This window comes from Felis catus, chromosome B3 (genome assembly GCF_018350175.1).
Source record: "Felis catus isolate Fca126 chromosome B3, F.catus_Fca126_mat1.0, whole genome shotgun sequence".
Classification (NCBI taxonomy): Eukaryota; Metazoa; Chordata; class Mammalia; order Carnivora; family Felidae; genus Felis; species Felis catus.
In genome coordinates, this window is record NC_058373.1 from 81643601 (window position 1) to 81656391 (window position 12791).

General features: G+C 32.3%; 1 protein-coding gene across 5 annotated transcripts in view; it reads left to right on the forward strand.

The window, feature by feature from the left end:
* Window positions 1-11229, forward strand: part of ARHGAP5 (Rho GTPase activating protein 5) — an 81866-nt gene extending 70637 nt beyond the window's left edge. For 4 of the 5 annotated variants that reach the window (XM_023255644.2, XM_023255643.2, XM_023255645.2 and 1 more), the window contains exons 5-7: window positions 906-1037; window positions 1759-1864; window positions 6158-11229. In XM_023255644.2, coding sequence (XP_023111412.1) covers window positions 906-1037; window positions 1759-1864; window positions 6158-6485 — 566 coding nt within the window. In that variant the 3' untranslated portion in view covers window positions 6486-11229. Of the gene's footprint in view, window positions 1-905; window positions 1038-1758; window positions 1865-6157 lie in introns of those variants that run through there. The other variant, XR_006599498.1, reaches the window with a different exon arrangement.
* Window positions 11230-12791: the final 1562 nt, after the last annotated feature.

Here is a 12791-nt window from a genome sequence, read left to right on the forward strand (position 1 = left end):
AAATAATCAAAATTATAAAAAGAAAAAATTTTTTAATAGCAAGTTAACCTTGTGATACACCTTTAGTATATTCCATTCTTGTTTTTTAAGTCAGAACTTCGCTGAAAAGGGTTGAAATGAAACTATTCCATACAAAAAAATCAAGTGTAAGCTAGAAGGTGTAAACTCACTTGATTTCAGCAAGTAGAAGTAGAAGGTTTAAACTAAAATTTATATGCTTAATTCCTATCTTTTGTCTTTCTGTTTTTTTATGGCCTTTTAAAAAGTTTGTTTTGAAAGAGAGAGAGTGGGGAAGGGGCAGAGAGAAAGGGAATCCTGGTAACCCAATTGACTGAGCCACCTAGGTGCCCCTGTAAAATAGCTTATGTAAACAAAATATTTTAAAAGGTAGGTATTAGTGAACGCTAATGCTCTATAACATACTAATAAGCCTAACAGCCTTTTACATTTGCTGTAGTAGAAGATGCTTCCTGTTTGGTTCTCTCTTCCCTTATGTAGGCAAACTTATTAAAACAGAGTAGGAGGGGCTCCTGAGCATCTCAGTTGGTTTAACATCTGACTCTTGATTTTGGTTCAGGTCATGTCACCGTTCATGAGATGGAGCCCTCATCAGGCTCTGCACTAGTAGTGCAGAGCCTGTTTGGGATTCTCTTCCCCACTTCTTTCTCTCTCTCTCTCTCTGCCCCTGTCCCATGTGCTCTCTATCTCTCTCTCTAAAAAATAAATAAACTTAAAAAAAAAAACAAAACACATTTAGGGACGGGTGAATCAGCCTATAAAGAAACACGGCTGAGGAGAAGACTGTAATACATTTGGATCTATAAGTACCTATATTTAGCTTACCTCTCTTACAATTAATTAAAATTTTATTATATAAATTATAAATTTAAATTTTTGTCTTGTAGATCATAATATCAGTCTCGTATCAATGGAAGTAACAGTAAATGCTGTAGCTGGAGCTCTTAAAGCTTTCTTTGCAGATCTGCCAGACCCGTTAATTCCATATTCTCTTCATCCAGAGCTATTGGAAGCAGCAAGTAAGTTGTAAGCCTCCTTTTTTGGAGAGAGATGATAATGGTGGGTTTAATGTACTGATTGCTTTGTGTTAAAATCATCCATGCACTAGAATGTGTAGCTAATAAAAATTCAGCTTATAAGACTCTTTCTTAAAGGTTATTTTCCTGCAAGTAAACAAAATCAGAATCCCGGGGAGTGATCCCCAGAAATAATTAGTTGTAGCTGGTCTCTCAGGTGACTCAGTGCTTCTAGCAATTTGAAGATCATTGTACTAGAAATTTGTGATTTGTATTTTTATTTCAGACTTAGAGGCTGTGTAAGAAAATCAAATGAACTCTTCATGTGAATGTATCTCTAACATATTTCAGTAAAATATTAACCTTTGTATGGTGTGTACACATGTGTATTTAAGTTTTTTAAAGTCAAATTAACTTTGGCCTCATATCTTAAGTCATTTTTTGCAAAAGTAAGGTAGGAAAGTAGGTGCTTATTCAGTATAACCATTTCAAATTTTATCATCTCTGAGTCAGTATGACCTTGTGATTAGCTTTACATGCAAAAAGTCTATTGTAATAGATAATGTATTTAGCAGGTTTCTTAGAACATTTTGTTTTTGTTTACTTATTCTCATATGCTTCAAACAGATTCTTCATTGTCTTTTACAGTAAGCAAAGCAGGAAGCTTTATCAAATATTTTTAAATGTGTGTTTCAACAAATTCCTTCCTACTTTGATTTTACAGAAATCCCAGATAAAACAGAACGTCTTCATGCATTGAAAGAAATTGTTAAGAAATTTCATCCTGTCAACTATGATGTATTCAGATATGTAATAACACATCTAAACAGGTATTTTTATTTTTTGTTTATGCAGTTGCACTGTAAATTTTAAACTTCCAATTTTAAATTGGGTTAATAATAAGATAGAGAAAAGGAGACAAACTAATTTTAAATATAGTTGAGTTTTGGGTCTTCTCTGGATTTTTAAAATAGACTTTTCACAACTTGTTTAAAGAAAGGTATATGATGGGGCGCCTGGGTGGCTCAGTCGGTTGGGCGTCCGACTTCAGCTCGGGTCACGATCTCACAGACTGTGAGTTCTAGCGCTGCGTCGCGCTCTGGGCTGATGGCTCAGAGCCTGGGGCCTGCTTCTGGTTCTGTGTCTCCCTCTCTCTCTGCCCCTCCCCCGTTCATGCTCTGTCTCTCTCTGTCTCAAAAATAAATAAACGTTAAAAAAAAAAAATTAAAAAAAAAAGAAAGGTATATGATTGTGACTCTTTTAGTACATGTAATGATTATATAAATAGTATAGTAAGTATATTATATAAGTAGTAAGAATATTGCTATTATTCAACAGTTCTCTCCTATAGACTTAGAATTTTAGGTATGAAATGACTCTTAACCAAATGAACCTATTTGAAGTTGGAAAAATTGAGGTTTAAAGAGGGAAATTAGATACTCAGTGTCACATAATTAATAAGTGACACATCTTATGAGTAAGACCCCAAGTCTCTTAGAGGTTTCACTTAATTTTTGTATCACATTCTGTTGCTTTTGTATATCTTGCTTGTTTTGTTCGGGTATAGCCCACAAAGTGAAATTTTATCAGAAACTTAAATTCATATTCCCGTCCATCCTGTTAACCTGAAATGCAGGACATTAATCCTGCACTAAAATCTTAAATATGTTAAACTTCAAGCGTATCCTTTTTTGTAAAACAATAACTCTCTTCACAATACCATTTATTAAGTGAAAGGCAGTATTGTGTCATAGCTTAAAGCTCAGACTGTTGAGTCAGAGAGGCTCAGATGTGAAACATTTTTATTAGTTATGTGACCTTAGGCATATTACTTAACCTTGCTTAAGTCTTCATTTTCTCAACTATAAAAATGAGAAATATAACACCTCACAAAGTTGTTCTTAGGACTAAATAGAATTACTAGTATTTGTGCTAAGTTTTTCAAAAGTCTGCTCCTTATAATTTCTATTGACACTAATGAAGTTTTTTTTATTTTAACTTATAACATCAATATTGAAACCCAAGTACATTTCAGTTTTGTATCTCTTAAATGTTTAAAGTTTTATTGTTGCAATCAGTGTAGTATAAAATTATATTAAGGTTTCTAGTAACTATTCTCTGAAGTCTCCCTCCTTGAGAAAATACCAGCATACTAGTATTGTCATAAAATTAGTGGAGTATCATCTTTTGAAAATTATCATACAAATGGTTCTTGAAATGATAACAGATGTGTACATGGTACTGTTAGAGACCTTACCCAATATAGAGTGTAAAGATGGTTTGTGAACATATTATTGTTTGGCCATTTTAAAGTGCTGAAGTAAGAATTGGTGCTTTATTTAAAAAAAAAATTTTTTTTTAGTGTTTATTTACTTTTTGAGAGACAGAGTGTGAGCAGGGGAGGGGCACAGAGAGAGGGAGACACAGAATCCAAAGCAGGTTCCAGGCTCCAAGCTGTCAGCACAGAACCTGATGTGGGGCTTGAACTCATGAACCCTGAGATCATGACCTGAGCCAGTCAGATGCTTAACCAACTGAGACACCCAGGCACCCCAGAATTGTACTTTATTTAAAAGAATAGGGAAAAAAGACCAAGGGGAAAAGCATGGTCAGAGAAGCATAGTACTAGTCCACTAGCAATATTATTTTAGACAGTACCATGTTTGGCTTCAGTAATACAACCATACAGCAGCAGAAGCATACATAATGTGTTGAGGAATGGCAGAGGGCTTTGTGATTTCAGTAGAGAGAAGGAAGAACAGAGTAAGAGGTAATTACGGTCAGAAAGGGAAGAGAGACAGTGTGAGATTATATAGGACAGTACTTCTCAGAGTGTAATATGTCTAACTTTAATCTTTAAAATGTTTTACTGACAAGGAAGTTGCTTATGAGTGTATGTCGCTAAGCACACTGTTGACTTCCAACTGACATTTGTGAGGAGGTGAGGAATGAGACTTTCTTAATGAAAATAGCATTGCATGCCTGTCACTCTGAGTGGTAGGGGGACCCCTGGAGAGTAAAGCAGAGAAATAATATCATCAGACTTAAATTTTAAAAGGATTGGTCAACCAGACTGTAATGGGAACTCTGTGTGCTAAGTGTTCTGAAGAGTGCTAGGGACATAGAAAGTGAATAAAGCAGTCACTCATTAAGTTCTGGTATAAGAAATGAATGATAAATAAATATATAATAGATGATTGGCAAATTGCAGAAATGAATCCATGGAGTTAATCTTTTGTTATATTCTCTTTTCAGCCTCCATATTCAGTGAGTTCCTGTGTTGAATCACTTTTTTCTCCTCTAATTATTTTTCCTATTTGTTCCTGTGCCACTGCTTTAGTTTAGCCATTATCATTTCTCATTTAGGTAACTCTAGTTTCATTGTAATTAAGCTCTCTTCATGCCAGTTTTCCTCTTGATCCTCCTGTGATCCTGATCTAAGAATGATCTTTCTATAAAGATGTTTTTTTAATTGAATAACATCCTATATCCTAAAGAAAAAAATGTTCAACATTAAGTGGTCTAGTTCTAACTTAGTTACGCCTTCTTTCTCTAAGTACACAACACAGCAAGTAACTGGATTAATAGCATTTAATCAGAGGTATCAATTTGTGCCTGTCATTACATCTTAATATGACTGCCTCAGTTCTCAAAATGTAGTCCTCAAACCAGCAGTAGCAGCATCACCCCAGAACTTGTTAGGAATGCAAATTATCAGGTCCCACCCCAGACATAATTATCAGTCTCTGTTTTAACAAGCCCTCTAGGAGGTTCTGATACACACTGAAGTTGAGAACCACTGTTTTGACTGAATTACCTTCCCTTCCTACCATTTTACCAATTGCCCATCACTCTTAACTCAAACATCAGACATTACCTCTTCAAGGAAGCCTTTCCTAGGCACCCTCATCTCTTACTTGGTACCTTTCTTTTGTAGACCTGATGCCCATGCTGTAATGTCTTTCAGCTTTATAGGTGTTTTTGTTTTTTGCCTTTCGTTTTTTGTTCGGTTTTCTTTTTTCAGAATCTACACTTGTCTACTGCATAGAAACACCTGAATGGACCCACTATAGTTAGTTAACTTTATTCTGAATATTCTAATTTTGTCTCTTAACAAATAGTAATAACTTTTACCATAGAACACATATTTTTAGGGCATATTACTTTACCTCAGATGAACAATTCCTGTGGTTGGGGGAAGGGGTTTCTTTGGTTTATATTTAAAATATTTTGATGTGCAAATTTAATTACGAGATTTTCCCACTACCTTCCATCCTGGATTATTTCTTTATGTGTGGAAGAGCATCAGATAAAAATACTAAGATTCTTCCCCAATTTAATAATTTTGATTTATAATTTAAGATTTTTCTCTTAGGTTTCTTATTACAATGGTAGAAGTGCTTGCTCACATATTTAAAGAGCTATATGTAAATCTGTTAATACAATGTATAATCATTTATAAATTCTTAAGTAAATTCTTAAGTGATAAATTCTTATTAAAATTCTAACTAAGAATTTTAAGGTGGAATGTGTTTCTGTGAACTGTTGTCTTTCAAATTAAATTTGTAGCAAGGTACAATATATTTAATGATGGAAAAGATTCTTTTTTGCAATATTAGAAACTAAGTTTTTTGAAAGTTGAAAAGTCTGTTGGTTGGAGGATATGATAGAGTAATTTTTCTAAAGTTTGATTTTTCCAAGGATCAGCGAGCTGACAATACCACGGTTTGTCTTTTCATCTCTCATAATAGTCAAGGAATTTGGATATGCAGTTAGAATTTTCGGTCTCTGTTGCCAGAAACTCATTAAAATTTGTCACGTGTCCTCCTTACTCTGAGAAAAAGGTTTTTTTTTTTCACATTAAGAAGGTTTCTATACATAAATTATAAAACCCTTGGTACCACGTTTTTTAAAGACTATCTTTGATTTTTCATAAGGAATGGATTTGCTGTCTCCTGTTACTGAAATGTAGTTGAAAATCTTAGAATGCACAAGAAGAAAGATGGTTTAAATTTGAAGTTAAGATAAAAAATTTTTAAAACTAAATCATCTGAGATCTCTGATACTTAAATTGCCATGAATTTTGATTGGTTTCTAATTGTTTTTTCCTATCATAATTTCAGGGTTAGTCAGCAAAACAAAATCAACCTAATGACAGCAGACAACTTATCCATCTGTTTTTGGCCAACCTTGATGAGACCCGATTTTGAAAATCGAGAGTTTCTGTCTACTACTAAGATCCATCAGTCTGTTGTTGAAACATTCATTCAGCAGTGTCAGTTTTTCTTTTATAATGGAGAAATTGTGGAAACTGTGAACACTGTGGCTCCTCCACCACCTTCAAACCCAGGACAGTTGGTGGAACCAATGGTACCGCTTCAGTTGCCACCACCTTTGCAACCTCAGCTGATTCAACCACAGTTACAGACAGATCCTCTTGGTATTATATAAGTACGAATTGATTGCAGACAGCCTGAATTTGGACAAAAAGCAAATCTAGGCATGCATGTTTCAGGGTTCAGTAGTATACTTGATTTTTCTTACAGGTAATTCACAGTCAAAATGATGAGACATTTTCTCTTTGAACTATATGGTATAATTCCTTAGTCATTTACATTACAAATCTAACATGTGATAAGCATGACTGGAGAGGTTTAATTTTTATAAACAAAAATAGCTATAAAATACAAAGCTGCTGTTGCATGCAACCTTATTGCAATCAGTATATCATTCCTGTGGCATTTTCTGTCACATTATATTGTGAATAAAATTTTTCTATAGAAATTAAATGATTTAAAAACTCACATATATGAAACATTTAATGCTTTTCAGCCTGCTTTATGGCTGATTTTGTTATTTGATGTGCTGATTTGGGCAACTTAATTTACATTTTAGCAGTCTGTGTAGATAACTAAAAGCCCAGTTAAGTATTTTATAATTTCAGGCTACTTATGCCATGCTTGGGATGTTGTTTGAAAGAAAGAAAAATACACTTATCATATTTCTGCACCTTCATCTTTACTTCTAAATAAACCTGTGGATGATTTGATGAGGGGTAAATGAACATATTTCTTGTACACGCATACCAAGGATATACTTGTGGCTAAAGTGAGTTGATAATATTGTGCAGAGGATAGTTGTCACCAACTCATTTCTTTATGGTCCATAATGAAATAAACATCTTGTATACTGTTAATTCTGTAAACAGATGCATGTTCAAAAGATCTATGATGGTCTTGTAATCTTAATCTAATATATTTTAGATATTTTAATTTTTTCCCTCTTGGGAAATACATTTAGTATAGTGTAGAAAATACTTCATGACATTTTCATATAAGGTTATATAACTTTTCGTACATAAACATGAAATTTGTTGTAGAAAATTCTTTAAACCAAACATTTTAATCTAGGACTTCAATTTAATCTGTTCCTTGAATCTATTTTTATGTGGCCCTTAAAAACATATCCAAAAATCCATTGCTAATATAGCAATAAAAATACTTTGGGTACTGACAGCCTCTTTGGAGTGTGTATATATAAAGTTGCAAACTTGTATTCATATTCTTTTCTGTGATATGTTGTACTAAAATCCAAAATGCTTTTGCACCATTTTTTTAAACAATTTTTTCTTTTGATGTTGGTACCAGATTTGCTGTAAATGATTGCTGCTTTGGGGGTTAAACATTATGTTAGTAAAGATCCAACCAGAACACTAAATTATGGATAAAAATTTCAGAACTGGTGGCATAAATTTTTTTAGGCTTTATTCAAAATTTGTTTATTACCAAACCATGCCATTTTTTTCTGGAAAGGAAAAAAAAAATGGTTTGTTTTTCCTTGTTAGGTTATCTTTTCCTGTAGGAAAGAGGAAATTCTTTGGTCCGTGTTGTAATCCTCATTCATAATACAATTTTAAGGTTGTCTTATGTGTATTATAGTAAATAGATGATTTTTAGACTGGAGGCTCCTAAGAGTTTGATTTGCTCCATTTTTCCCTAAAATAAATACCGTCTTTCCCAACTGTTATGTCCTAGGTATTGTACTTCTAATTTTAACTTCAGAATCAAGATGTCAACATCAACCAGGCTGCTGTTGAAGTACATGTATATTATAAATTATCTTATTTGTGTTATACTCTTACATGTTATTATCTTTTCTAAGAAAACAAAGTCCCTATTATTCCTATTGCAAAGCACACAGGAATTAAGAAAGTACAGTAATTTTTAAAAAGAAAAATCCGGTAAATGTAGTATTCTTAACTTGTTCTATATTACTTAATAACCTATTGTCTATATAGCTTTAATTTATAGCTGTCAGTTTAACATTGGCATGTCTGGCAAAGAAAATTAAACTTTAAGAGTTTTATAAACTGTTTCTAGGTTGCTAAAGAATTTATTTTTCTACTATATATGGTATAGACAAAGCTCAAAACTATGTACAGGAAAAAAGCCTGACTATTTCTTTTGGAAGTAGGCTGAAAAGAGAATTTTCAGAACTGTTCTTGTCTTCAGTTCATTTGGTCATGACTTTGCTATTGTAATATGTGAATCCCAGTTTATTTAAGCTATTCTCTTTTATACTTTGTTAATTTAACTTTCATGTACATTAAGTACCATTTTTGTTATTAAAACTAGCATTTATCATTTTCCACATTAACTACCTTACACCTTCCCCAAAACTTATCTCCACTTTTCTATGCATTCTATAATTGATTGAAAAGCTTCGTAGTGGGTCATTTAAAATTCTACATTTGGTTCAATTAACCTATAGGTTTCAGTTAATTGAAAATTAAAGTACAGTTTAAAGCTCAGTCTGTTACACTGAATTGATTGCGTTTGTTTTTGCCAAGGGTTTAGATATGTTTTTAAATATTAGAAAAATAATTCTAAGAACAGAATAATATAATTAAACTTTGCTTTGGTAAGTTACTGGAAGGTCTCACTGTTTAGGGACATATTATATATGAGACTTAAAGGATGAAAAGGATATTAGATAGTCTCATAATTATGGGTAAACATTAAGGCATTATATTTTACAATTTTAAATAAAATTCCATCTACACACATGTTGCCATTGTTTCATTTAAGCTTCAGTGCTTGTAGTTACTACAATATTGTACTTAACAGTGGTTAGGTTAGCAATATAAAGATGTATAGTGGTACTCCTTTTCAAATTTTTAATAGATTTATTGGAAGTCAAATTTTATTCAACAGACACTAGGATATACAATTAATTTTAGAACAAAATTCCAGGCATAATGTATTTCCATTTGAAATGGTATTTGTTTAGTGCTTTTTCCCCCCTAACATTGACGATGTAAATACTGTGTAGGTAACCACAATCTAACTTAGCCAAAAAGCAGCTTTTATTTTCCATACTGTGTGTAAATAATGTAGACCCTTTTTTTTTTTTTTAGGTACTGGAATTTAATTTCTAATATCTCTTAGATATAAACAAAAGGGAACAATTGGAATAAGATTTAGGCCTTAGCTTCCATGGTGATTTTTAGTTTTTTATACGGTAATAATTGTGATGCTATTTGTCAACTGGATATAAATATATATATAATTTTAAAAAGTCAAAAGTGCTTTGTTTCTTTGTTTATAATTAATGTAATTTTGTGCTTCACCCACAGGATGCTGCAGTAAATTAAATATCAGTGAAGCTTCTTCTGTATAAAGAATGCTCTGAATAAAACATTAAGAAGCTGTGTAATTTTAAGTTATAGTTGCCTCTAATTTTACCATTTCATTGGTAAAAGCTATTTTCTTTTTTGTGTAAAATAGGAAAATAAAAATAAATTTTTCAATATGATGAAAGTTTTAGTAGGGAGGTATATTACTAAGCTTTTGTACTATACCATGAGAGGAGATCCAAAATTCATTTTGGATGTACACATACTGGTGAAAATTTAGATTTTAAATGTTCAGGAAAAGATTGATTGCACAGATTTCTGATTCCACTGTTACCTGGACCTGAATTTTGAGCTGTGGCTAGACGTTCTTTTGAGCCACTGGAAATATTTTGAAGCCTATTTTAGTTTATTAGCAGAGCTGCTAACATTGAAAAATATACTTTTGTTTTCTCTTAATTGGTTTATGAATATTAAGCCAAACTTTTTGGATGTATGTTCTCATATTCTGTGGATCTGATGAAGTCTGACTTAAATTTTTGTTTTTCTTGAAATTTATAATTTTAATTAATTATCTTAATTCTTAGGCTGAACAATTTCTGATTTGTTTCAACAGTTATGGGTTTTATTTACTTTTTTATTGTATTTGAATTCTTGACGTTCTCAGCAGCCTTTTCAGTTTCTCAAATGTCTGAAAATAAAATTTTCTAAGATTTAATAGGGGAAGGAACCACTCTTCAAAATGGATTTCTTATGGTAACATCGGTGTGTAGTTGAGAAAACTGTACAAGCATTAATATCTCATACCCAATATCCAATCATTAGATATCCAAGTACTGTGATCTCTTTACATTAGTTAAAATCGAATTAACAAACTTTGAGGATATTTACTATTAAGTTGAACCTTGTCATCATCCTATAAGCATGATTTCCATCCCCACACCCAATATTAGTTTTATCTCTGTGGGTGTGGGGGCAGGTAGGTGGGGGGATCCACAGATGTCATATCAGTTAAATCTTAAAGTGTTTAATATTAGTATTTCATAGAAATTTTTCAGGCAATAGAAATGATTTTGGAAGGCTAATGGTAGTCAAAGTTTTAAGATTTCAATCATTACTGTTTAATATATAAAATTGATAAACCCTAAAATTAATACAGTGCTAGCAATTTTGGTTGTCATTTTACAAGTAGTGCTAAGATCTACAGTAAACACACTGAGTAGTTGTCACAGAATTTGTAGTTTAGAAACACTTGTTTAATTCCCACAGTGCTGATTTTCTATTCAATTTTATTTGCCTCGTGTAAAAATTATGAACATTTTAATAATGGCTCTTCTGTTCTAAAAGTTTGCCTCATTTTTAGTTAAGATTCTCTTAGTGTTGTGACCTATTTTTTCAAAATTATTTTGTATTATATTTTATTTCAATACAAGTGATGTGGGCTTTAACAATTGACCTGTTTACTCATTGCTTCACTAGTTCATACAAGTTAGTTGTAATTATGTGTCTCCACTCACCAGATCATTTTCTTGTGACCTTAATAAACTAAATGTTTTGTCCTAATCATTTAATATGTTTTAGGTACTTGTAGTTCTTAAAAGATCTTACCATTTTAAACGTGGAGCTCTTATTTTCTTTCCCTTCTCTTCAGATTCTGGTATTTCATTTTATCCAAATAATTGTCTTTGTAGGGGTTAGTGAAGCCACTTTATATGTAATACCCTAAAATTACAAGTAAAATTAGAAGCAATCCACACTATCCCTTCTGTTATTATTTGTGTAGGACTTGAGTTATTTTAAATGTGTAGGTGAAAAGATTTTAAAAACAGAACAAAAACTGAAGCTATGAGAACAGTCATTCGATACTCAGTTAAATTGATCTCTTAGAAATTTCATTTTCAGATTTTTCATTTTTGTTGGTGTTCAGAAGTTTAGTTGCCACATGTTTTTGGTTTATAGAGAGAAACCATTACCAGTGATGCATTTTTCAAATACAAACTAAAATGTATCCAATTCTTTAGTTTCAAAATGATGGTAGAGGGCTGCCTGGCTGGCTCAGTCTTTGGAGCCTGTGACTCTTAATCTCCGAGTTGTTAGTTCAAGCCCCATATTGGGTTGTAGAGATTATTCAATAAAATCTTCTTTTTTTAATGGCAGTTATAAGTTACTTAAAAATGTATTTAAATATTTTCATGTTGATTAAGGTGAGCAGACGTTTTCTGTGTAAGGGCAGATGGTAGATATCTTAGCAGGCCATATGATCTATGACACAGTTCTGCTGTTGCAGTGCAAAAATAGCCATAACCAGTATAGAAATAAATGAACATGACTGTGTTACAGTAAAACTTTGTTTACAAAAAAGAAGCAGCAGACTAGAATTGGCTCACAGACCAGATGATCCCTGATTGTTAGTAAAGTTCAAGTTTCCAACTAGGTGGAATAATTTATGATAGATTAATTCCAAATAATACAGGTCAAAGAAATATTTTGCAGAGGGTGATGATAATTGTCCTGTTTTACCACCCTTTTTTCCCCAAAAGGAATCATCTTTCTTAGTTTTAATAAATGAGCTATGTGGAATAGTTCTTTAAAAGATCATAGTAAATTATTAAAACATTGTATCCAGTAGGTAGGATTGGTGATACAATTGTATATATCAGGAACACCTGGCTGGAACAGTTTGAAAGAGTATGTGACTCTTGATCTTGGGGTCCTGAGTTTGAGCCCCACATTGGGTGTGGAGGTTACTTAATAAAACTTGAAAAAATAGTAATTGTTTATATATGTAAGAATTTATTTGCTTTCACAGCCTTCTATTCTTAAAGATGACTTAATATTTTTGAGGGTGGTAATTGCATCTCCACACACTGTACATTAATGAGCAAATGTTAAATATTTCAGTAAATTGTGACATTAATGAAGTGATTATTTTTGAAATACCCTTAAATACCAAAATCATGTCTATAATGGATCTAAAAGTATGTGACCACTATTTAATAGTAGGTTTCTGCTTCTGAAACCTTTTTTTGGCTGTTTTCAGTCTATGTAAGTGCCATATGAGGCATACAGGCAGCAAATCTTAATTCAGTCTGAAATTCAAGCAATGTCCTTCAAGTAAAAATAAT